The sequence below is a fragment of the Cervus canadensis genome, chromosome 26 (assembly GCF_019320065.1).
Source record: "Cervus canadensis isolate Bull #8, Minnesota chromosome 26, ASM1932006v1, whole genome shotgun sequence".
Lineage (NCBI taxonomy): Eukaryota > Metazoa > Chordata > Mammalia > Artiodactyla > Cervidae > Cervus > Cervus canadensis.
In genome coordinates, this window is record NC_057411.1 from 48,838,874 (window position 1) to 48,865,079 (window position 26,206).

The 26,206-nt window shown below is 50.3% G+C and overlaps 1 protein-coding gene across 8 annotated transcripts in view; it reads left to right on the forward strand.

The window, feature by feature from the left end:
* TBC1D14 (TBC1 domain family member 14) overlaps positions 1–26,206 on the forward strand; it is a 103,371-nt gene that overhangs the window by 58,774 nt on the left and 18,391 nt on the right. For 4 of the 8 annotated variants that reach the window (XM_043448366.1, XM_043448372.1, XM_043448371.1 and 1 more), the window contains 8 exons: positions 12,988–13,106; positions 14,981–15,063; positions 16,383–16,500; positions 18,589–18,695; positions 22,474–22,554; positions 23,634–23,728; positions 24,545–24,616; positions 25,446–25,574. In XM_043448366.1, coding sequence (XP_043304301.1) covers positions 12,988–13,106; positions 14,981–15,063; positions 16,383–16,500; positions 18,589–18,695; positions 22,474–22,554; positions 23,634–23,728; positions 24,545–24,616; positions 25,446–25,574 — 804 coding nt within the window. Of the gene's footprint in view, positions 1–6,586; positions 6,723–12,987; positions 13,107–14,980; positions 15,064–16,382; positions 16,501–18,588; positions 18,696–22,473; positions 22,555–23,633; positions 23,729–24,544; positions 24,617–25,445; positions 25,575–26,206 lie in introns of those variants that run through there. The other 4 variants (XM_043448374.1, XM_043448368.1, XM_043448367.1 and 1 more) reach the window with 4 other exon arrangements.

A 26,206-nucleotide genomic window follows, 5' to 3' on the forward strand; every position in this document is an offset into this window, starting at 1 on the left:
GGGCTATACCTTTACTCTTGTAGTGGATAAAAATCTTAAAAAAATAAAATAAAACAACTTTGCCTCTGTCAGGAGTGTTCAGTGTGTTTTGGAAATTTGTAGTTGGCAAAATCAGTCTTGAATTCCATCTGAAATAGCTTAAAAATTGTTTTGTTTTTTTTCAAGTTATAAAAAATAGTTCATGAAAAAGACACCTGTAGAATCCCCAAATGACAGAGGCAGGCAGAGTCAAACAGGAAAGCCTTCTTCACCTGAGGCTCGGCGCCCTGCCGGCCTACCCTCCCCAGCCTTCCTCTGACCCAGGGGACCGTGTACGCTTCGCTCGCGGGCACACGTTTGTGACCGAGTTGTGCAGCTTCTCTCTGGCGTGTCCACGATCGGCTCTCAGGAGACTTGCCCAGTCTGACCCTGAAGACGCCCTGGCCGGGACTGTTCAGAGGGGACTGTCCGTCTTCTGAACCTGGTCTGTGACTGACTGTGGGCTCCGGTGATCATGTCTGCAGCTGAGTAGCCTGCTGAATAACCTGAACCAGCAAAGCGTGTTCCAGGCAAGTAGTTGAATCCGGGCCGCTTCGGAGGAAGATGTGGGGAGGTGGCCCTTGGGAGCTTTCAAATGCTCCTGTGCTTCCGTGAACAATTTAATGTGTTGATACAAAAATATTGACAGCCAGAGAAAACTGCTTTTTTCCCACATCAATCTAATTCCCAATGGAAGATTGAGATTTTTAAAGTATTTTATAATCTGTGAACACTGTTGGATCAGCAGGGAAGACACATCTTGGGCCTTTCCCAGGGGTTTGGGCATAGGCCTGGCTGGCTTGTCTTGGGCTGTGATGCATGGAGCATAGCTGACCCTTCGGAGGAGGCATAGGCAGCAAGCGCCCACGTGGGACTTGAAGAAACGTCAGATTTGAGAGGGGTAAGGCTATGAACTTTCCTTTAAGTTTCCTCTAAACTGTCCTTTAAGTTACTAGTCTAAGTTGAACTCAGAATGTCGCTTTGCATCTTGTCAGCATGTGGAAGCACTTCAGCTGGAGTTTTGTCTTTGCCACTGGAAGCTCCATTGTTGTTCAGTCGCTCAGTCGTGTCTGACTCTTTGCAACCCCGTGGACTGCAGCACGCCAGGCCTCCCTGTCCTTCACCATCTCCTGGAGCTTGCTCAAACTCATGTCCATTAAGTCAGTGATGCCATCCAACCATCTCATCCTCTGTTGCCCCCTTCTCTTGCCCTCAGTCTTTCCCACTCCGTGGTATCCTTGAATTAACAGGCAGGTGTTAGGTTTGTTCCTTGATCCTATGCCCGTGTCTGATAGTTAGTGTGGCCTTAGGGCCATGGAGGGGACACGACTGTGGTAAACTGATGTCGTAGTTTGAATACTGTGCACCAGGGGAGTTGATAGGAAGAGGCTCGATCCAGACTGCCCGGGTTGAAATCCCGCCCTGTCCCTGACCAGCTGTCTCTTAACCGGGGAAGTTACTCAGAGCCTCAGCTGCTGCGTCTGGGAAAAGAGGGGGTGGGGAGAGGATGCTCATGGTGCCTATACTCATTTCCTGCTGCTCCTCAATAAATCACCGCCAAACTTGGTGGCTTAAAACAATAGATGGATCCTCCTGTAGTGAGGAGGTCAGAAATCTGAAATGAATCTTCCAGGCTAAAATCAAAGTGTCGGCAGGGCTGGTCTCCTTAGAGACCCGGGAGAGAACCGGTGCCTCCTGTCCCAGGTTCTGTAAGCTGCTGGCCTTCCTCGGCTTGTGGCTGCATCACTGCAGTTTCTGTTGCCATCAGCGCATTGCCTTCCCCTGCTATAGTCACGCCCTCCTCTGCTTGCATCTTCTGAGGACAGTTGTGGCTATTTTGGGCCCACCCAGATAATGAAGGGTAATCTCCCCATCTCAGGGCCCATAACGTTAATCCTGCCTGCAGAGTCCTTTCTACCATGTAAACTAACAGTCACAGGTCCCCAGGATTAAGACATGGGCGTGTCTGGGGGCCGTCCCTCAGCCTAGCACAGGACTGACTCAGCTCACGGGGTTGAGAGTGTTGAATGGGACTCATCTGTCTTAGCTCACACCTCAGATGCTCCCTCCTAGGTGGTGTCTTCTAAGCAGTTTTCCCTGACCACCAGTCTGAAGGACCGTCCTCTGCCAGAGGGCTGTCGGGTATTTTCTGCACAGCACTTTTCTCCGTCGTAAACTCTTGCCCACTTGCTTGTTGCCTCTTTGTTGCCTGCCTCTTGACCCCTCCCAGAATATGAATTCACGAAGCCTAGGAGCAGACCTTGTTTGCTTTTCACTTTCTCTCCAGGGCCTAGAACAGTACCTAGCTTTATTGGATGGTTAATACAAATTTGTTAAATGGGTGAAAGTGAAAGTCTCTCAATTATGCCCAACTCCTTGCGACCCCATGGACTATACAGTCCTTGGGATTCTCCAGGCCATAATACTGGAGTGGGCAGCCATGCCTTTCTCCAGGGGATCTTCCCAACCCAGGGATTGAACCCAGGTCTCCCACATTGCAGGTGGATGCTTTACTGTCTGAGCCACGAGGGAAGCCCGTTAAATGGATGAATGTCGGCATTTCAAAGCACGCCACTTTGTAGACTTTTTTCTTATCTCTGTGACAACATACACATTTCCCCATATCATTAAGTATTCTCCCATGATCTCATTTTTACGCACTAAGTTATGGCCTTTGTGTAGCCATATTTTGGTTTATTTAACCAGTTTCCTCAATTGGGCACTGGAGCCGGTCCTTTCCTTTGAAGCCCAGTGGCCTGAAGCAAGGCTGGGTTTTGTTAGCTGTGTGTTAGGGTGCTGCATGGAACACATCACCCAGTCTCACCTCCTTGACCTCAGAGGGTAAAGACAACCTTGTTGTAGATTAATCAATAAGGAACTAAATCAAGTGTGCTGGTAGCCTGGGAATGAGCTCTGGCTAACTCAGAAACTTCAGGAGGCAGAATTCTTTACAGGTGAATTAAGATAAAAGTCACATCTAATGCCATACTGAGATAGAAAAGAGGCTCTGTTGACTTCTTATTTTTAAGTTTCAAATTTTAGTAGATTCAACCTGTCCTCACATGGTATATAGTTAAAACTTTATAAATGGTACTCAGATCTAAAATATGTGATAGAAACTATTGTTAAAGTAACTTGCAGGTTATGACCTGCCAGAGGAGATAAGCAGTGTGTTTTTGGTAAGCATTATCTTAATATGTATTTAGCCCATGCTTAACACGTGTCTGTCATATTTAAATTGAGTGAGTCTGCGGGCTCCAGCTGGCTGACCTCTAAAGTACGTGTGGACTAGATGTTGGTAGGAGAGGCTGAGAACGCCTATCTTTGAGAACAGAACGAGCTTTCTTCCTGTTTCAGGACTTATTTCTGGAAGGACACAGTAACTCCTCAGGCTGGGTCAGCTGCCTCTCCTGGGGCTCTTGGAGGCCTCCGATTCCTCTCCGTCACAGATCAAGCACCCACAGAGTGTGGTAATCATCTGCTTGCTGGTCTGTGAGGGACTTGAGGACAGGAGCCTTGTTCATCTTTAGTCCTAGGGCCAAGCACTAGTGCTTGGGGAGAGATGAAAAGACGGATGGGAGAATGACGGAGTTCACACAGGTTGCGTGTCTCCTCTGTGCTGGGGGCTTTGCTCGTCTTCAGTGGTGGAGAGACAACAGCCAGTCCCCACCCTCAGAGGTTTCCGAGTCTCTTGAGGGAAATAAGTACTAATCAGAGAGTCGTATAATTACAAGGTTTGATTAAGTGCTGTGAGAAAACAGAACGTGATGCTAGGAGGGAGATGAACAGGGCCTTGCTGTAGCTTGCATGGTAGGGAAGAGAGTGTTTCTGCAGGGAAGGTATTTAAGATGAGATCTGAAGATGAGGTCGGCCTTCGTACTGGTTTAGTCCCCTTGTGAAGAAAAACCTCAAACCTAGAGAAGGGTTCAAGGAATAATTTCATGATGAACAGCTATATATGCTCTGCTTAGATTGAACAGTTGTTGACATTTTGCCATATTCATTTTATCATGCCTTTCTAGTTTTAAAAAATGGAATCACTTGAAAGTAACTTGCAGGTATCATGACATCTTACCCATAAATACATCACCGTTCAGCCTCTACACAACCATGAAGGTGTTATTAGGCTTTAAAAAATCATCAGTAATTTCTGCAACAGCACCTGACCGTGGCCATGTTCAGACGTTCATGACCAGATCATCTCTGCCTTCTCTAGTTGCGCCTAACTGTTCTTTATGCACCAGCAGCCAGTCAGGTTTGTGTTTTGACCTTGGTTGTTTGTCACTTTATTCTCTTAATGGAAAACAGTTACTCTACCATTCTTTGATGACATTTACCTTTTTAAAAAAAAAAATGATCATGGGTTAAAGATTGAGGAGATGTGTGAAATGAAGCAGTAAGATGGAAAAATTTATTCCAGACATTTGAGGAAGTAGATAGTTATAAAACCAAAAAAAGAATTAGAATAAGATTGCTAGGTTAGATTTAAATAAACGAATAGGGTAGGAAAACGTCACCTTTGGAGTTAAGCTTTCAGTTGACATAAATGTGCAAGTTAATATGTCACTCACAGTCTCTGGGTTCTAATCGAGTGGCGGGTAGCAAGGCTTATCTCCTAAAGGATTAAAACCTTCAGGGAGGCTGGTTAAAAACATCCAGGTATAAACTGAAGAGACACCTCTCCCCCATGCATTTGTCTTACTTCCAGATTTTGAGTAAGTTTTGTAAACAAGGCTTTCCTTAATCCTTCCAGCCAGAATCAGCCTCTCCCCTTTTATCCTATTACTTTTAACAAATGGCTTTATTGTGGTATGATTATTTACCATCAGATTCACTCAGTGCACATGTTCATGATTTCTTAATAAACTTACACAGTTACGCAACGGTCACTGCAACCCAGATGTAGAATATTTCCATCACTCAGGAGAGTTCCCTCATGCCTATTTGCAGTGAATCTCCACTTCCACCTCCAGCTCCAGGCAAAGATTGATTTGCTTTCTGTCGAGAGATTTGCTTATCAAAGACATTTCATATAAATGGAATGCATATTATCTTTCGTCTGCCTTTCACTCCACAGCGCCCTGAGGCTCGCCTGTGTGCTGTCCATGTGCAGCATGTATCATTGCCCCTGTTCATCACTGTAGGTGCTGTTTATACATTCCTCACACAGTGGATTTTTTTTGGTCTTGGGCTATAATGAATAATGCTGCTGTGCATATTTGCTAGCAAGACTTTTTGTGGATGTATTTTTTATTTCTTTTGGGTAGATTCCTACAAGTGTGGTGGTGGTGGTTTAGCCACTTGGTTGTGTCGATGTGTATTGAACTGTATATATAAGACACTGCCAGATTCTTTCTAAAATGGCTGCAACTGCCAGCGACTTATGAAAATGTCTTATTGTTGTCTGACTCCTCAAATGCAGCTTGATGGACACTGTAGGTTTCTGAGTGAAGTTTCTAGTGGTAACTTGGTAATGCTATTATTAAGAAAAATCAGCTGGGGAAAGCCTCCTTCCATGGTCTGAGGAGTTGTGAGTTTCCATCAAGGAAGAAGGGTCTGTGCTGTCTCAGACCCAGAGCTCAGCCCTTGAACATTAGACCCATGGGCTGACCAGCAATCGTTTTGACCTCACAGTAGATTTTAAGACTTAAAGCATTGAGGTATGATCTGCAAACAGTGGAATGCTCTCCTCTGAAGCATACTATTCAATTAGTTTTGAGGAATGCTTATCAAGATAGTAATTGTCACCCCCAGTGATACATTCTGCCCCTTCCCAGTCAGTCCCCTAGAAGCTATCACTCGTCAGATTTCTACTATTACGCTTCTGTGTGCAGCCTAACGTTTTAAGTGAACTGATCTTATTGTGGAAAAATTTGAACTGTAGTACAGTACAAGACCCTGATGCTGGGAAAGACTGAAGGCGGGAGGAGAAGGGGACGACAGAGGATGAGATGGTTGGATGGCATCACCGACTCGATGGACATGAGTTTGAGTAAACTCCGGGAGTTGGTGATGGACAGGGAGGCCTGGCGTGCTGCGGTCCACTGGATCGCAAAGAGTCGGACACGACTGAGCGACTGAACTGAACAGTACAAAGAGGAGAAGAAAACAGCTATCACCCCACTCCCCGGGGGTTACCAGTGTTACTATTTTTATGCAGTTCCTTCTGGTAGCATACGCGTCTCATTTTCAGAAGTCTCACAAAGCAGAGGTCTGGCGCATGCTGCCCGGCGCTGCGCCACTGGCCTTCGGAGGGAGAGTTTTGCAGCGTGGTGTCTGTGCTCAGCGCGCAGAGTCACTTGCTCGGTGCGGGCAGCACTCAGGCCCGGTTGTATCGGGGCGGGCATCCCGCGGCTAGACCCGCCCCCCCCTCCCCCCCAGCCCGCGTGGGCACGCCCCGAGGGGTCCTGAGGGCGCCGCGCGATCCCCCTGCCTGGCCCGCGGTGCAGGGACCCCAGAGGGCCTCGGGGGCCCGGCCCCAGTCCCGCCCCGGCGCCGGGGTCCCCGGCGAGCCAGGCCTAACGCGCCGAACCCGAGCCGCGGATTGGCTGCGCGGCGTCTGCGCGCGATTGAGCGGCCTGCCGCCTCCGCCCGCCCGCCGCCGCCGCCGGAGCCGCCGGAGCCGCCGCCCGAGGTCCCGCCGCGGAGCCCCGCTCGGGCATGGAGCCGCCGGCCGCGCGCCTCTGAGCCCCACGGCGTTCATGGTGAGTGGAGCCGGGCCCAAGCACGCCCCTCCGGGGGGCCCGCCTGCCCGGCCCCGGCCGGAGGTCCCCGCGTGGGTGCGCCGTGTGCATGTGTGGGCGCTCCATGCATCTTCTCTGCTCCAGCGAGCTGCAGCTTGCATGCGGCCGCGGCGCTGCGCCTTCCTCCTCAACTGCCGTGCTTTGTCTGCGGTGCCCTGGAAAGGGTTGAGTTTTAACGGGTACCGTGGGAGACCGTAAGAGGGAGCACCGGCGCGTCCTGATTCTCATCGCCCACAAGGGGATTGCAAGCCGGTGTTCAGATTGAGGACAGGCCAGGCACCCCTCTTAGAGGCCTGAGTGGGGAAGCCTTTGTACGGGATCAGGACCCTACTCCCCCCTGTTCGCTGCACGTGCGAATAAAGGTGGTCAGATGGCAACAGTAGGCAGGCTTGTTAAAACCCATAGTTCAGATTTATTCCATTTAATTCACCAGTCCACAGATGAAGGTCTGTGTTCTACATGTTTTGGAAGGACTATGACAGGCCTCCTGAGAGTTGTTTCCCAAATGCCAACATTTCCAGTAACCTAGAGGATGCTTTCTGGGGAAAAGACTAGTAAGTGGGTGAAAGAGGTGAAGTAGGAGGAGCCCTTCAGAGGATCCCGGGGGTCCCTCTTACTGTGAAGTCAGCCTCATTGGTCACAGAGGACTGTCGCTTCAGAAGTCCCAGTGTTTGTAAGACCTGTTCAGGCTACTCCTACTCGCTGTAAATGGCAGAACATAACCCGTCTCGTGTCCCACATTCCAAAACCACGCTCACCCCTCCCCAAAAGTTGCTCGTTACAAAGGGCAAAGCCCGCTGCAGTGTTCTGGATGCTTCACGTTCATCTGGTCTTCACCGCAGCCTTATTAAGCACCCTTCTTAGTGGGGAAAAACTATGAGAAATCATTTTGTAGTAACACCCCTTGGCCTTTTTTGGACCCCTGCTATGGCTGTGTGTTATGTTGGTTCATTCCTATTGAATAGATGGGGAAACAGGCTTGGAGGCCTGAAGAAACACGCTCAAGGTCGCGCTGCTGGTGGTGATGGTCGGGAAGTGCTGGTTCAGACCCAGGCCTGCTGCCAACTCCCACCCAGCGCCTCTCCGGCAGGGCCCTCGCCTGTGCCCAGGTGGTGGCCGTGGTGTCACTCTTGTTGGCTTATTAGTCTTCTAATAGGTGCCAGGTGGTGACCTGCTGTGCTTTTATTCTAGACATACCTCTAAAACCTTCTGTTTGTTTTAAAAAGCTCCTCTTGATACTGTAACCAGTTGAGTCCAAGGCATAAGCACAGGTTTTGACTGATGACCCTTTCTCCTTGTAGCTGAGGTAGACTTCAGGAAGCTGAGGGGCTTCTGTTGCCACATTGGGGCATAAACGGCTGCCTTTCACCATGCTCTTCCAGTGCTGTGAGTAGCAGTGACACCCCTCTGGTCATTCTCCCAGGAATTCCTCCTTTTCACCCTTTGGGAATCTTGATCGTTTCCTCTTAGGCAAATGTCTGTTGAGGTAGACTTTTTGTCATTTCTTCTTTAACCAGCAGAGTATACACACTTAGTTTTGGAGTCTGATGCGCTGTTCGGATCGTGCACAGGAGGAAGACCTTGCCGCTGGCTGTGTTGACCGGGCTCGTCGCGCCCTGGGCTGCTCACTGCCTGGCTCTGCGCCAAGGCTGGCTCTTCCTTTTCTCTTTCTCTCCTTTGCTCTCAGCTTGTCCCATCACTTCCAGGTAGCTCGTTACTGAGCCGGGGAAATCTGGAACAGAACTTTGACTCAGCATCGTTCCCGGTTTAAAGTGCCCGTGCCGCCCACAGACAGGCCTGCCGAGCGTTGTCTCTTGGCCGCTGTCATGCTGTCAGGATGCCTGGCTCTCGTGGCTTCTAGCCCAGCTCCTCCGTCCTCTGTGCACTGAGATGGCACCCTTTAGGAAACGCTTTCTCTGCCTCGCTCCAGCCATCGGTGTCCTGTCCTTGGGGCTCCCGCAGCTGTGGCTTGCCCTTTCACAGCGTGGTTTGTTATCTGCCCTGGCCTCGCAGCCTCTGCTGGCATCTTCCTGCCCCAGCTGGCATGAGCCCTTCAGGCCTGGGGTCTGCACGTCCCCTTCACACATGAGGTCCCTGCCCCTGTGTGGTGTCGAGGCCCTGTTCAGCTGTCTTGGCTCGCTGCCTGCTTGCTGCTTTTTGTCCTGACCCTTTGCTGGGTTATCAGACATGCCCCGCAGTTAGCCCCTGGTTAGTACAGTCGGTTTTCTTGGGGTGGGGTACAGTAGGTTTTGTTTGCTGCTCTCCCTCTGCTGCTGGTCTTACCTTCCCAGCAGCATACGAGGTAAACCACTCCCGGCAGGGACTATGACCTGTTCTGAATGAGTGGCCTGCAAACCTTGTTTGGCACCCGCCCTCCTATCCCTGGGTTAGACAGTTTGGGTTGAGACTCAGTGCTCTTAAAAGGCACAGCTATAAGTAGGTATAGAACTGAAACACAGTCTCCTTACTGTGTGCACCCTGGTTTTTTTGTTGTTGTTTGTTTGATTTAAAAAATGCTGTCATGACCATTTAAACTGATTTGCCCCTAGAACTTTGAAGAACTCCATTCTAAATTCCCTCAGGTTATACAGGGTGTTGGAATCTGTAGCCGTTCCTTGAGTGGATGTTTTATCTTTATTAGCCTGCAGGACTTCCACAGCAATGAATGGCATTGTTACTTGGTTTAAACCAGAAAACTTTGCAACTTGATCCCATCGGGGCCCCAGGAGAAGAAGCTTTGAGATGGTGACTTGGACTGAGGCAGGGATGACCCCGCCGTTTGCCTGGCACAGGGAAAGGGCTCATACTTTATGGGCAGCCATAGAACGCATGTCCGTCACCTCACCATCGCGGGAGTCTTCACAGTTGCTCCTTTTCATGGCTGAGAGAGAAGCAAGATGATTTGCCTCAGATCAGAGCTAGGACTTAGAACTGAGTCTTTCTGCTTCCAAATCTCCAGCTCTTGCCACATCACATGCTGACCTCAATGTTGATAAACTCACAGCTGAAAGTTGTTTTTTTCCTGAGAGTGACGCGTCCTCTCTCTTGTTCCTGATGTTGGCTTGTCCGGTTTGGAAGATGAGCTTACTGTTGACTTCTCTAGGTAGCAGTGTGAGCACTAGGTTTGGAGTAGGACCTGTTAACAATCTCCAGAGCTGTTCGTGTTCTGAAATGCCGTTTAAAATGTTGAAGAGGCCTTCCCTGGGATTGCAAGTGTGGACGGGACAGGCCTATTTTTTTTTAATCATGCCGTGCAGTATGTGAGTAAATCATAAGTATCTGCCTTGCGTCTGTACTTAATTGGCTGTCACAGGTTTGTGTCATAGATGGAAGCTTTATTTGGACTGAACGTGAGTGAGTGAACGCCTTCTGGCCCGTGCAGCCTGCGGTGGGCGGCTTGGGTGCTCCTGCTCGTCTCCTGCGGCCCCCTCCGGGCCGCCCCGCTGCAGGTCCTCTCTCCGGGCGGGGCGGCGTGAGGGGGCCGCTGAGCCAGTCCCGTGTGTGTTAAGCCCTTGGGAAGCGCTTGGCTCGTTACAGCTGTGCTGTGTTTTATCATCTATGATGGAGCCTCTGAGCTCCCACTGAAGAGACTGATCTTTTAAAGATCACAAATCAAGGCATTTAATTAACGTTACAACTCCTTTTCATATCTGTGCTCTTTGCAGACTTTGCAGGGCTCCTTGATTGTTGTTTGGCCATAGAGCATTTTTTCCCCCTGCCTTACATAGTTTCAGGCCCCAGGGGAAAACGGTCGTGGCAGACAGCAGCCGGGGCCAGCCTTCCGGGAGCACCCCTCTGCCCCGGGGGCTGCGCTGGCTGCCTCACTCGCCTCGCCCCACTCCTGAGACAGCCCCCTCTGCCAGGCGCTGTTCCCCGTGTTGCAGATGAGGAAGTGAGGCACCGGCAGGCTTCGTTGTGCTTCGCCGGAGGTCGAGGCTGGTTCTTGGTGGATCTGAATTTGCTGCCGGGCCTGTCTGGCCCTAGAGACCACACGTGACTTGAATGGGCCCTGGGCCCTTCTCTCCATGGCTGCACACGTGTTTTGAGTGTATCCGCGGGGGAGGTCAGGCCTGCGCAGAGGGTCGGAGAGGAGAGTCCTACAGGTTCAGCACCTTGCTGGCTGTGGGCCTGGGGGCAAGTCACTTTGAACCTCAGGGGTCCTACTTGTAAAACACGGTGACGCCTGCCGTAGAGACTGTTATGGAGATAAAGCGCCCAGTAGCAAGTGGCAATGGGCATCCACATTCTGGGGCATCTAACTTGGGGCTCCGCTTCTTTGGCCTTGGCATGTAGTTCATCAGACCAGGGTCAGCACATGAGTAGCACTTTACAGGGTGTTCATTAACAATGCTTGTTAAAATGCAACGTGTCTCAGAACCTTTCTGAGCACAACTCTAGATAGTTTTCCTATAAAGTTCAAGGTTCTGCTTCAGGTGCTACATATGACACTTCCTCATAGTTGTTTATTACCATGTTAAGTTGCAGCTGAGTGCCTGGCACATGGAGGTGCTCAAGTGTTTGAATGGCTGAACACACGAGTCCGTTTTCTCAGCTTTGGGTAAGCGGAGGTCATTTTAGATTTTAATGGAACCATTTTACATCAGGGTGACTCATTGGAAAAGACCTTGATGCTGGGAAAGATTGAGAGCAGGAGAAGGGGGCAACAGAGGATGAGATGGTTGGATGGCATCACCGTCTCAATGGACATGGGTTTGAGCAAGCTCTGGGAGATGGTGAAGGACAGGGAAACCTTGTGTGCTGCAGTCCGTGGGGTCACAAAGGGTCAGACACGGCATAGCAACTGAACAACAGCAACGAACAACGCTGAGCCGTCTAACCCTGTACGTCCAGAGGTTCAGAAACTGCCCCTCCCACCTGCGTCTCGGGGCACACCCTTCTCACAACCTGTGGGTTCTGAGGAAGCAGTTTTTCCTTTAAGCTTTTTAGAAACCTCAGTAGGCTTTTCTGTCTGAGAGAGTAATCGATAGCCAAATAATTTTACCAGTAACACCCCATTAACAACTAGAGTTAATAAAATTCACTTAGCAATTCATCACTTTCCACTGCTGATACTGCTTCTGTTGCATCTGGAGTGCTCACTTAGATCTTAGGCCAGCTGCTCTGTTGTTTGTCCTAACCTTCCCAGCTCGGCTGCCTTGACTTAAGGGAGAGTCCTGAGAGCCTTGCCTGTAATAGACAACAAGAAAATGCTCGTTTTTATTTTTGCAGAAGGCTAAGGGTACAGAGGAGGAGGGCATGACAACCCACTGCACTGTCCTTGCCTGGAGAGTCCCACGGACAGAGGAGCCCAGCAGGCTACAATCCATAGGGTTGCAGAGAGTCAGTGTGACAAAGTGACTTAGCATGCGCCCATGCACACAAGGATACACACATGATTTTAGAAACTGGACTCTTGGGCCCAGGGTACTTGGCTCTCCTGAACTCTGCTGGTTGGGTGTTTGGAATGTGGGTCACTAGGTGTGACTGAGGTTTTGTGGTTGCAGTTCACAGGACAGATTAGTGACCTGAAGGTGCGGACACTGCTCCAAGATTTCCAGGGCATGGCACAATTATTTATGTACCAACTGGCAACGATGGCTTCATACAAAGGTGTTAAAGAATTTCTTTTTTTGATGTTTCTGCTTTAAGAAAATGAAACAGCTTTAAGCACCTGCAAGCAAAAACTTTTTATCTCCTTCCTCATTTTGGAAAAGATTTGAAAAGTTAACAAAAATCGATAAAATGCAGTGGGATAAATGAAAATGCTTTAGAAATTTAGGATGGGAGTGGGAGATGAAGCCAGGGGTTCAGAGGAGTGCCAGAATTGGCTGTCACTCTGACTCTGAGCTTCCTGGTTGCCACTGCAACAATCATTTCAGATTAACTTGTCCAGAAGACAGAGTACACGCCTCTTACACAGACGATGCATGGGAGACCTGAGTCAATGTTTGTGGTCCCTCAGAGGGGCAGCTGGAAGGATGAGATCTTTAGTGACTTCCCTGCTGGTGTGGAAGGCCCCCAGTCCCCGTGAAGTGATGGCCTGAGCTGGCAGAGCTGCAGGAAGCCTCTCACTGGCAGTTCTTCCTTCTAAGAGCAAGAAATACTGTCAGTGTGTCGTCCTCACAGTCAACTTAAAGGACTTCATAATTCATAACAAAACAGCTTTCTTACTTTGTAACCTCAGAATTGGCTGGGCCTGGAGTTATCCCTGGTTTCTTTGTCCTAGGAATATGAAGACAAGGCTGGACGACCTAGCAAGCCTCCCTCTCCGAAGCAGAATGTGAGGAAGAATCTTGATTTTGAGCCTCTTTCCACCACCGCACTCATCCTGGAAGACAGACCAGCGTGAGTCTGAACAAGAGTCTGTAGAGAGTTTCTTTTGGGGGATAAGTCCATTTGTGGTCACCGTTTCATTAGCAAAGGACCGGGTCATGAGGGGAAGAACAAGTTGGCACGTCACTTATTGAAAACACAGGTTCCGTCTGTCCCCTGTGCTAATGTGTATCCTGTATGACAGTATGACTGATTGGGAAAAGTTTCATGTAACATAGAAGTGGGTTTCTTTTAACTAATTAATTTTTATTTTTGGCTCTGTTGGGTCTTTGCTGCCGCTCAGGCTTTTCTCCCTCGATGTGGAGAGCAGAGGCTCCTCTCTAGTCCAGGAGGCTGGCTTCTCACTGCAGTGCCTTCTCCAGGTGCAGCTCCGGGCTCTAGAACACAGACTCAGTAGCTGCGGCACAGAGGGGTAGCTGCTCCGTGGCATGTGGGATCTTCCCCGGATCAGGGGATGAACCCGAGTCTCCTGTGTTGGCAGGCAGATTCTTTATCACCGAGCCACCAGGGAAGCCCTAAACTAGAAGTTTCAACCCGGATTTTCCGTTCAAGTGACTTTTTAATGTAGCATGTCTAAATACTTGCAGAGCTGTTATTAATTATAGACTGGCTTGTAACTGTAAGAAACAGCAGAGTGAATACTCTGAAGAGGGTGTTTTGGAGGTACCCCAGACAACGGCAGAACAGTGCCTGCACTAGCCTGCTGGTTCTTCAGGATGTGCTGCGGTAAACAGGCTGGGTGAGCCTAGTGAGTCCCCTCCCTTCCAGCCTCTGGTTTGCCTGGAACTGACGAGATCGGTTTCGGTGACTGGCCTGCGGATCGTGTTTGGAGACCTTAGTTAGATAAAGGGATTGCTCCATCGTACCAGGCCAGAGCTTATCACTAGTTAACATCAGGTTTCCATAGAACCCTATTTTTGAACAGAAAGATTCCACAACTTTTTTTTTTTCCTTGAGGAGAGATTGTAAAACACTGAGCTAGAATTTCTAAGGTCCCTGCCAACCCTGACATTTAAAATTGATGAAGTCTGAAGAAGCAATATGTGTCTTCTGATGTTAACTTTTGGTCGTTGGACATTGTGGATGTATGGGTAGGTGGGAAGAGAAACTGACATGGCGGGCTCGGAGGTAGGTAGGCACTTAGGGACTGTGGGTAACAGCTGCCACCCTGTGAAGCTCAGCCCTTGTGATGCTCCCTGAGACGTGAGCTGTTGCCGTGCAGTAGAGACAGTCATTCAGCTCAGCGCGGGGAGTGCGGGTGACGCTGCGAGGTAGCCAGCCAGCCAGACGTGGCCACCCTCCCAGTTCTCCAGAGCCAGCAAACTCACCAGCACGTTTCAGAAAGAGAACATGCCTTTTATTTTTTTAACCAGAATTCGAAGCTGTCCACCACATTTAGATGTTTAGAATCGCTGTATGAAGCTATGTGTATGTGTGTATATAGATACAGATATCAGACAGATGAACCACATAGCTAGTATGAGACTTGCACACTTAAAAGACAGGCCAGGGAGTAGATTCATGCATATATAATATATGCCATTAGAGTACTTCACCAGTGACTGCTGACAGTGATCAATGCATGTGGTCAAATCAAAGTTTCTTTGGAGACCTGGGGTGAAAAAAGACACTAAAAGATTTAAGTGTTTATCTCTGTTGGAATTGTGGGTAATTGCTATTTTCTTCTTTCTGCTAACCTTCAGATTTAAAGTTTTTAAAAATGAGCTTTATTTTAGTTTTGTAAAAAAAATTTTTTTAGGCTGTGTCTTTATCATCTAACAAAGGTGGTTTTGGTCTTTGAGCTTCTCGTTTTTTAAGTAAACGATGCTTCAAGTTTCTCTTTAATATTTAAAATGGTGAAAAATCTTTTTTTTTTCCCTATCAAGAAATCTCCCAGCAAAGCCAGCTGAAGAAGCTCAGAAGCACCGGCAGCAGTATGAAGAGATGGTGGTTCAGGCCAAGAAGCGAGGTAGCGGAGCTCACGCGTCTCGGTCACGGAGGGCAGCACAGGGCTCTGTGCCTTCCCGGGCGTTTTCTCTCTCCCTTTCGAAGCTTTAGAACCTGAACTTTGGTGAATGCCTTTAATATTTTGAAATTTATAATTTTTCATCAAAAATGTACATTTCTGCCAACTATTCATTCCTGGTAACTTTATTCAAGGTAATACTTTGAATTTACGTGAGGAAAGAGTCTGTGTAGGATGAGAGTGCAAGGGTGGGCAAAGCCTTAGCTCGTAGGGATGGGGAGGTGGCTCTCTGCCCTCCGTGGGCTCAGCTCCCCTTACTTAGAAGGAGATGTGTTGGGACTTGTTAAAGTGCCTCATGACACCTAAAAACCCTACGATTCTTAGATGTTTAAAAAGTGTATGTAATAAAGTGACATGGTCTGCCCATGCAACGGAATATCGTTCAGCCTTAAAAGGGAATGAAGTTCTGACACATGCTACAACATGAAGCTTGAAGACATTGTTCTAAGTGAAATAAACCAGACACAAAAGGATAAATTCTGTATGATTCCACCTATATGAGGTATCTATTGGATTGGCCAAAGTTCCAACAAAAAACCTCAAGTGAACTTCTTTGGCCAACCCAATAGAATAGTCAGATTCACAGACACAGAAATTAGACTGGAGGTTGCCAGGGGCTGGGGAGCGGGAAAGGGATGGCATGGGAAGTGGGTGTTTCATGGGGACAGAGTTCCAGTTTGGAAGGTGACCGTGATGGTTGCATAACAGTGTGAATGTACTTCATGCCACTGAGCTTCACGCTTAACGGGGATAAAGTGGGACATTTTATGTTTTGTGTATTTTACCCCCCAAGAAGGTATATGTAAGTGAAAAGGCGTGGTATTTCTCTAGGTTGCTGCTGCATGCTAAGAGTTACTCTTACGCTGTGAGAGGTGAGGGTGCAGGTCCCACCGGGAAGGGGACTGGGTGATGAGCGCAGAGCTGCTGGTGTCTGCTCCTGTGCGGCCGCCTGGTCGGGCTGGTGATTCCATGGGTTTGTCTACTATGTGATAGTTTTGTCATGTTCTTGTCTGAGTACTTTTCTGTATACATGTTATATGATATGTGTGTTACAAAAAGCTGACTGAATGATAAATAGCAGCTAAGGTTTCTAGACTTCTAAGCTGTGCGATGAACCAGGTCAGGTCTTAAACACTGCTCCACTTCAGTGCTGTCTTTCTGGGGTTTTTGCAGCCTGACTCTTTGAGTAAAGTTGCCCAGCTGAGAATCAGTGGATATCAGCTAACAGATGTTTTCTTCTTCTTTTTAATTGTGATGTCTAGAGCTGAAAGAAGCCCAGAGGAGGAAAAAGCAGCTGGAAGAAAGATGCAGACTAGAAGAAAGTATTGGAAATGCGGTCCTCACTTGGAACAACGAGATTTTGCCCAACTGGGAAACAATGTAAGCTCTGACCTCACAGACACCCTGGATGGCATGTCGTTTCCTGGCAGAATTTATGGGAAGCAGCTGTATTCAGTGTAGCTCGCGTCACAGACTTTGATGAAGTTACCTGATGAGTTTGAGCCACACGGTCTCCTTCCCCTGCCTTGGTTCAGCCTTGTTCCTCCCTGGGCGCTGTGGCAGCCCTCCTCTCCTGCCCCTTCCCCCTCGTCGTGTCCTCAGCAGTCAGAGGATTGTCTGCGGCACAGTCCTGTGTCACTTCCACACTTCACATGGCAGCAGCTTCCTGTGACTCCCGTGTAAGACGGGAGTTTCGTGGCTTAGCTGGTGGGCCTCCCGTGACGTGGCCGGTCCCTTTCCCTGTGGCCTCACCTTTCACCACTCCTTTGCTTGGACGAGTCCTTCCCTTGGGGAGCCTCAGGGCCTTTGCCTGTTCTGTTCCGGCTGTCTCACGTGCTCTTGCCCCGTATCTACTTGTCCAGTTAACGCTTTGTTCTTAAAGCTCAGTCTTCCTTGGGGAAGCCTTTTCTGCCCTGGCCCTGGCTCCAGGTGCCAGTAGAGGACCCCCGGGTACACTGCACCGTCTGCTCAAGTGTCTCTGTCCTCTGAGTGAGCCGGGGTGCGGGAGCTGCTCTGACGACAGCCCCCAGGAGTCAGGACCCACTGCAGCTGCTGTCTTCTTTCTGTCTGAAGAGGCGCTGTGGATCTTTTCCTCCTGTGTGTTCAGGGTGGCTGGGTGCCAGTGTGCAGACAGCAGCCCTGGACTGGTGTGTGGATGGCTGGGGGCTGGTGTGTGGATGGACAGCAGTCCCAGGCCCACTCACAGAGGCTGGTGGCTCCTTTTGGGCTTCGCCCCATCAGCGGGAGCTGTGGAGAGGCTTGGATGCTAGTTCCTCTTTTTCTTCCTTTCCACCTGAACCGTGGGTCAGGAAGTTGGGGACTTGCTCTGGCACTTACCCTGGCTGGCATTCACTTCATCACTGGGGGTGGGGTTGGGGGGAGATCACTGTGTTGAGGCTTTCCACTGGGACGACACGCTGTGCCCAGAGCCTGTTTCTCTAGGCAGTGTCTTTAGTAGGCTACACATGGTCAGAAAGCTCTTCTTCCCAAATGGGGCCCAGTAACAAGAGTTGAGGTATTCAGAAGCCTGGACTGTCTCCCTCTGTGGTGGCAGGACCCGGTCAGGCCCATCCCGCACCGCCTGATGCTTGATGGCATCCAGAGGCGCGCATGCACACCAGAACTGCCACTCAGTGACCCGCGCCGGGTGCCAGGCTCTGTGCTGGCTGCCTTTGTGGCCTCCCCATTTCATCCTCTCAGGCCCTCTGTGTGGGGAGAGGTTTCATCATCTTGGCCTTAGGGAGGAGGGCGCTGAGTGAGAGAGGAGAAGGGGCTTCCTCCAGGTTCCCAGGTGAGGGTGGGATGGGGCTGCAGCCGTGGGCTCTGCGCCATCAGCCCATGCTCCCTTCGGCACCTTCACGCTTGTCCCCGTCTGTTAGCAGCGTGTGTTCACTGTGTGCAGCAGACGCAGCCCCCCTGTGCAGCTCGGAGCGGTGTGAGTCCGCTCTCAGCTCGTTGCCTGAGTGCTTCGCCCGCATGCAGCACTGCGGAGGTGGGCGGCTGTGCCCTCTGGCTCCCGTCACGAGGCCCTGGGGTCTGCCCGCCCCCTGCCGCTCTGCGGCGGTGCCTCCTGGCCCCCCCACCCTGACACTTGCCCAGCTGTGTGCGGTTCCCGGAGCAGGCCAGGTCGTCTCTTGTTGCTGCGCTTTCCGCTCAGAAAGCCCTTCCCACTCTTCGTCTGCTCGGAATGCTCTGTCAGGCAGACTCTGCTTCGGAGCAGGGCTCTGGGCGCCTCTGGTTGCTGGTGCCCTCTGTGCGTGAGCAGTGCCCGCAGTGTGCCTGGCATGTTCACTGCCCAGTGGAAGGCAGCCGTTGGTCTCCTGGTCGGTACAGATCGCTGAGCTGTGAGCCCCCTGAGGCCAGGGCTGTGATATACACTTCTTTGGCTTGGGGTTAAGCATATGGGCAGACAAGTGTTTCTTCACTGAGAACAAACTGATAAAGGCTCATGCTTCCATTTTCGTCCAGGTGGTGCTCTAGAAAAGTTCGAGATTTGTGGTGGCAGGGAATCCCTCCCAGCGTGAGAGGCAAGGTCTGGAGCTTAGCCATTGGCAACGAGTTAAACATCACCCACGGTGAGTGGCTTGCGTGGTCCTCAGCCCGGGGAGCCTACCCTCGGTCCCGAGGTGTCTTTCATCCTGTGTGCCCGGTCAGGAAGAAAGGCAGCCGTTGCCACGAAGCCGTGTCCTTCGAGAGGCCAGTGTGCCCTCTGGGAAGTGGTGGAGTGGGGACCGGGGTTTCCCCCTGGGTGCCTCAGTCATCTGGTGGTTCAGAGCCGACGCCTGCCTCCCTCCTGAGCCCGCCTCCTTCCCTGACACACGGGGTGGGGCATCTGTGGGCTGAGTCACGCCGGGATCTCTCCTCAAGTCCTGTGGAAAGCAAGCCTTAATGGGGACAGGAAAACAGTGTGTGGGGGGTGTTTCTGTCTGTGGAGGTGCTGTGTTTGGGGTTTTTGTGATCCCGCCTGGCCCCGGCGTCTTATATATAAGCCGCTTAGCGGGGACAGCACAGTATGCTACAGCCTGGCCCCTAAGGGTCTAGTAGCTTCAGTCCAGAGGGAGGGGAGCTCTGTACCCTCATTTTTGGAGGTGCCATGCTGCGCAGCTTGTGGGATCTTAGTTCCCAGACCAGGGATTGAACCCCGGTCCACAGTACTGAAAGCCCCGAGTCCTAGCCACCGACCACCAGAGAGCTCCTGGACCCTGCTTTCTCAGGGCTGTCTGTCCCGCTGCATGCCCTTGGACAGTTCGGCCGAGCTTTTCTTCCACGAGTGTGTCCCCTGCTTCACTCCCTCCCTGTCCAGCGCTCTGCAGGCTGGGACCCGGGGTGAAACCCACCCTGTTAGCTCAGGCCCACAGTGAAGTGCCCGGTAAACAGAAATCTTTACTTCCCTCCCTTCCTCTCTGTCTGCAGTCTAGAATAAACATATTCTACATTTAGACTTGCAGTGTTCTATATAAAATGATTTTTTTTGGTGTTTTCCGTGTCTGGAATTCATTTGTGTTTACTCTCTTACTTGTTCATAATTCCACTGACGGTTGTTCATAAAAGTAATATCAAATTTCCTCTCTGTCTGCGGTCTACACTGCCTAGGCCAGGAACTCTTTCCTTGTCTTCTCTGTATTAGTGCCCAGCTTGTAGAGTTGGTGGTGGCTGGTTTTTGACCCCGTTGAAGGCCCTTGAGTGTAAAATAGATTGGTTTGTATCTTCTCTGTGGCTGGGGTTCATACTGTTGTTGTAAATTTTATTTTTAAGATATTGATCTTACGCTGCAATTTCAGCCCCGGCCAGCAGTGTTCTTCCTCTTGAGTAGTGACAGCTGGTTGGGTGGATGGTTACTGGTTCTTTTCTTTGTCATCTCCTCAGAGTTCCATTTTTTCTTTTTTTTTGGTTAGCCCATACCTGCCCAAAACTTAACCTCTGTAGGTGAAAAGATGTGTAACATTTACTTGTGGAAATGGTTTCACAAAAGCTTCCCCAGAAGTCAGTGTTTGAAGAATGGACGACCATTTGTCTCAAGAACAGGGACTGTTCTAAACGTGTCAACAGCTCTAAGCCAGCTGGGTGCAATGCAGCATTCTCTGTGTGTGTGGATTCTATTTAATTTTTCATTCTCACCATTGGCTGCACTGGTTTCATTTAAATTAAAATCCCCCATAGGTCTGTATCACAGTGTATCAGGCTAAATGGCTTAATCAGTCACATGCCTTGACAGTCCGCGCAAGTCTCGATATCGGCCTGTTTTATTTAAATTGTGTCTTCCTTCTGTAACTAGCTGCTGAAGTCAGCTACCCACCTCACTTGGTGCTCAGCAGGCTGGGGCCTCATGCCTTCATGTCCCTTCCGTCACCTGAAACCCTGTACAACCTCTCTGCACAGTCAGGCCCTCAGGAAGGGTTGGCTGGATGGATGAAGGAGTGAATGAATGCGTGTGAATGCCACCTTATTGGGTCCTCCTTAGTCTCAAGATTGGCTGTGTATGGAAGCCACCGTGACTACACTGATGAGCTTGAAGCCCCCTCTTGAGGCCAGGCATCGGATAGGTCCTTTCTCACGTCTTGGGGAACGTTGACAGCAGTCTGAGGGGCAGGAGCTATTGACCTTGTTTCCCTACTGAGGAAGTCAGCCACGCTGACAAGTCAGTCAGCTAACCCTGAAGCCCTGTCAGCCCTGTCAGCTAACCTGTCAGCCACGCTGACAGGTCAGTCAGCTAACCCTGAAGCCCTGTCAGCCCTGTCAGCTAACCTGTCAGCCACGCTGACAGGTCAGTCAGCTAACCCTGAAGCCCGTGCTGCGATTCAGGAAGCCCCAAGGTTTTGCTGTTTCTGTGGCTGTGCAGTTGGAAAGTCGCTGAACGTCAGCCTGGTAGTACCGTTACCTTCACTCTGGGGGGAGTCAGCCTTGCACTTGGGAGCTCCTCCGGGAAGAAGGTGGAGTCACTGAACTCCCTCTCTGCCCACAAACGCGTGCCAGTTAAACCATGGCGGTGTTGTGAAAACTGCCCTCTGACCTATGCTACCCCAGGGCTGCCCGCCTCTGTGCTTTAACTGTCAGATCTCTCGCTGGGAAGCGGTTCCCCGTGGTCAGGGGCCACGTGGTGGTTTTCGTCCACCTCCTGCCAAAGTGAGCAAAGCTCCGCCCGCCTCCTGGAAGCAGAGCGGGCAGGGGCGCCCCAGACCCTGTGGCTCCCGCTCAGCACATCCCCAGGTTTGTCCCATAAGCTGCTGAGCTCAGATACATGCTGCCTTCCAGGTTAATATGAAGTTAATGTGATGTTTCGTTTCATAGTTGTTCTGCCCTTGCAGACGAGCGTAGTCAGGTCCTTCCTTCACAAGATTAGAGGAAGGTTGGTAATCACAATTTCGCTTGTTACAACACAATAGTGTTACTAGAATTTCTCCTGTATTTTTAAAAATATCATTTACTGTCTGGAAGGCAGTTGTGCTCTGCTTTATTTTCCAGAAGTACTGAAGGAAAGAATAAAGCGGTAGGAATTCTCTGGGCAGCAGCAATGGAAGTCTCAGTGACTGTTCATGATCCAGGGCAGCCAGTGGCTGGGCAGTGTTGGAGGCAGAGGAACCGGGAGGCACCCAGGGCTGGATGGGCCAGCAGAGGTTCGGAGGTGTCTCTGGGTTCAGTCTTTGAGGAAGGGTGGGGCGTGGAGGTCTGTGCACGGCAGAGAGATTTGTGAGCTCAAGTTATTTCACTAGTGCCAGACTACCCAAAGAGAAGAGTGAACAAATAAGTTCCAGATATGGAGATTTGATGGTTGTCTTATGAGAGACTGTCTTGCTACTTTGCTGCCACTGAGAACATTTATTTTTGAAACTTCTGCCTGTGTTGCTTTCACCCTTCCCGCACTTTCAGGCAACAAGTTCAGGAAGACTGGGCCGGGGGTAGCGGGTCCGTCTGGTCTTTCTTTGAAACCAGATGGGCTTTCTGCTTGTTTCCCACCTTGCTCATCAGTCACGTGCTCACCGATGGTCCTGATCTGTGTCAGTCCTGGTGCTGTTTGTTCTGGATTCAGATATGACCAGAGGCTCTCACAGTCTTACCCCCAGGAGCTCAGAGTCTAGTGAGGCCATAGCCTCATCAAGCACATCAAAACAGAACAGCTTTATGGGTGGGCGGTGTAATAAACACCAGGCATAGTGGCATTTTGTGTATTTCTTTCTATATGGTGATGTCTTTAGAAAACAGAAGTGCCTTCCGGCCAGAAGGGAAGAAGTAGCTATAGTAAGTGTGGAGTCTGTGGTTGAACTTTAATTATTTGAACGAGCCGGCAGTGTATTCTCTGGTGTGCTGGGGAGACGTGCGTATGCATGTGATGCTTACCGAAGACTTTTCTTGCAGAGCTCTTCGACATCTGCCTCGCCCGAGCAAAGGAGCGGTGGCGGTCTTTGAGCACGGGAGGCTCCGAAGCAGAGACCGAAGGTATGTGTGACGGCAACACCAGCGCGCTCTTTTGGTCACAGCTGTATAAGTTGTAAATATTATGCACGTCATTATTTATCACATAACAAAGAAAGCTTCCTTAACTGAAATAGTGGTTGGTGCAAATTTCTGAAATCTTCTTGGGAAAAGGGATTAAAAAAATTTTTTTTTGGCTGTGTAGTATGGCACACGAGACCTTAGTTCCTTGACCAGGGCTTGAACCTGGGCTAAAGCGCCCGAGTCCTAACCAGTAGACCCCCAGGGAATTCCAAAAAGGGGATTTTTTTTTTTTTTTTTTAGATCAAATGAGTTAAAGAAAAAAAGCTTTTATAAGAAAGGTGATACAAGTTCCTGAGAGTTGTCTGTGTCCAGACGTGCTGGAGGGCTGGTCGTCATGTATGGCTTCCTTTGTTCGCTGATGGACAGTAGCCTGGCCCCTAGGAGGACCCACGTGCCAGTCTATAGAGGAGAGTTGGAGGGTCTTCCAAAGGGACGGGACACTGCCCGTTCCCTAGGTTATGCTTTCAGAGTTTTCCATGTCACACAAATGATTGTGGTTGCTTCCGTTGGTTAAGTAGTATCTATTTTGCTGATATTTTTTTATACCATGTGGTATTGGAATTTTAAAAATATAAAGCAAGTTATCCATAGTTATTTGTTACAAATAACACACAGTAATGTTATGCTGCAGTAACTCCCACATATTCTACGTTTATACCAGCGATGTTCTAGATCAAATGATTTTTCTGATGTTATCTGTGTGTGGAATTCATTTGTGTTTATTCCCTTACTTGTCCTTAATTCCACTGACAGTTGTTGATAAAAGGTAATATCAAATTAAATCTTGATTTCAGACCCTAGAAAATATCTGATGATGATCTAGCCTTAGATGGTACTGTGAGATTTTTGCTCTTAAAGAACTCTGCAAACTGTTGATGCTGTAGGTTCAGGTTGTAATTAGGCCCGCGTGCTCCTGAAGAGCGTCCCTTCCTTGTTTGACTCTCCTAAGAGTCTGAAGCCTTGCAGTTGCTCCACAGACTTGCCTCTGAGAGGTGTGATAACTCGTGGTCTTTTGGCAGATGCTGGTTTTTCAGCAGCAGACAGAGAAGCCAGTCTGGAGCTGATTAAACTGGACATCTCCAGAACGTTCCCCAGTCTCTGCATTTTCCAGCAAGTAAGTGGTGGTGATCTGTTGCTTTAAATACGTTTTGTCTAAAATGCCAAATTGCATGTATTTGTGATCAGGTTTGAAAAATACTGGGGATTTTTATTGGGAGGGCGGGTCTTTTGTTAATACTTTCAGACTGTTAAAAATAAGGGTAGCTAATGATGGACAGGGAAGCCTGGCATGCTGCAGTCCATGGGGTTGCAAAGAGTCGGACACGACTGAGCGACTGAAGTGAACTGAGCTAAAGCCTTTCCGACAGATAGTTAATATGACTTCTAAATACCCAGTCCGATTCTATCGTGCCCGTGTTTCTAGCATCATGCTTTGCACACACTAGGTAACCAGTAAAGGATAGTGGAATAAACAACAGCAGATGAGTTAGCAACCTGCGCCTGCTGTGCTGAAACGTCGTAAACACAGACAGTGACAGGCAGCGCGGGGCAAGGGGGCAGAAAGAATCATCAGGATGAGGGTGTGGTGGGAGGCAGAGGCGGACTGACCATGGGCACCTACCTGCTCTGAAGAGCCTGGGTGCCCGGTCACCTTGAACTTGAAGGGGCAGTACAGTCACCCAGCAGCAGCTGAATTAAGGGTGTTGTTCCAGGGTGGTGCTCACGCCCGGCCCGCCAGCTTGTTTCAGAGCGGCTTGTAGGTGGAGCTCGTCCGCTGTGGCCGGCGGTTGACTCGTCCAGTCCCGTGACACGTGCCGAGCGGCCTGTGACACTTGGCAGCGAGTCCTCCCGGGCTCCGCCGCGCTGCGGGCGGCCCCTGTGCACGCACTGACCGGGCTGACGCGTGTCTCTGGTGTGTTGGTCCTTGTAGGGTGGCCCGTACCACGACACGCTGCACAGCATCTTGGGCGCGTACACTTGTTACCGACCGGATGTGGGTTATGTAAGTGAACCTTTCCGAGATTTTCTGACCTTCTCCTCTAGAAAGAAAGTCACGCTCTCCACCATCTCACCGTAGCTGCAGATGGCTGGTCACGTGCCCCCGTTTTTGTGGGCTATGAAAGGCTCACGGTCAATGACTTGCCTCAGTTTTCTTATAGGGAAATTGAGCTGCCCTAGCTGCTCTGTGGCATCGATCATTTTTTTTTTTCAAAGCCTGACGTACGAGCCTAGTCACTCAGTCGTGTCCGACTCTTGTTGCGACCCTGTGGACTGTAGCCCTCCAGGCTCCTCTAGGTCCGTGAGATTTCCCAGGCAAGAGTACTGGAGTGGGTTGCCGTTTCCTTCTCCATTGATCACGTTTTAATTGGGTTTGATTTTCATTTTTTTGCATGTGATTTTTTTTCCCCCCCAGCATTAAATCAGAAAAGCTTTTTAGCTGTAACTGTTTTTAAAACTATGCTGCTGACGTTTCTGCGGCTTAGCGGGCATGTGCCTGCATGGCTTTAGAGTGACATGTTCCCTTAGATGTACGTTTCCATGGTGCCCCTATGCTGTACCTTCTAGAAGGCAGCGAGTCGGTCAGGTGCAGAGGAGGGTTTGGGAATGAAGGGGTGCAGACAGGCGGCCAGCGTGGCAGGGCAGCGACTCTGCCTCAGGACGGGCAGGGTCCTCGAGGCCGTGGGCCTAGCCTTCAGGGGGTGGCAGCCGGCGGGGGCAGCGTGGGCCCTTCCAGTGTGAGGGCATGTAGGTTCCTCCTTCAGTAAGACGCAGGAGCTGCTCTGACCGTGGTGGCTGCTGGTGGTTTAACCCGCCCTCTCTCCTCCCCTCAGGTTCAGGGCATGTCCTTCATAGCGGCCGTGTTGATCTTGAACTTAGATACTGCAGATGCCTTCATTGCTTTTTCTAATCTTTTGAATAAACCCTGTCAGATGGCGTTTTTCCGAGTGGACCATGGCCTTGTAAGTATCCCCTTGGGTGTGTGGTGCTCCGGGTGCCGTGTCTTCACAGAGCAAGAGCGGCCTGGTCCTTCTGTTCGGCCGGAAGTTTCCATTTCTCCCTCCCCGGGGTTACTTGGAGCAAGTAGCACTGTACAGTGTGGAGGATTACCGGGGCGTTGTGTTGTGTTGACCCTGAAAAACGGGCGGTTAATAGCTGTATGTGTGAATTTCGAAATACATTCTTCCAGCAAGTGTTTCTGAAAATAAACCCTTGGAGTGAGAGAGGAGGGGTGCCCTGCACGGACATCTTCGCTTTTTGTCAGAGCCGGCGCTCGGCTCGGTCCCCCACCTGGAGGCCCGTGGGGGAGGCCGGTGCCCCGCAGCTGTTTCGGCGCTGCACCCCACGGTGCATGGGGTTTTCCTGCAGACCCCATAGGAAGTTGAGCCCGTGCGGTGAGATGCGGGCTGGGGCGGCTCCCTGTCCCTTCCGTGTTTTCTCCCACACTGTGCTCACCGGCTGCACGTGAGGAGGCCCGCGGTCGCCCCGCAGTCGCCATTGCCCAAGTGTCAGTATCAGACTGCCTCTGGAAAGGCTGGGGGTCGGCACAGAGGCCGTGTGTTTCCTCAGATTGTTCTTAGACGGTTCATTCCTT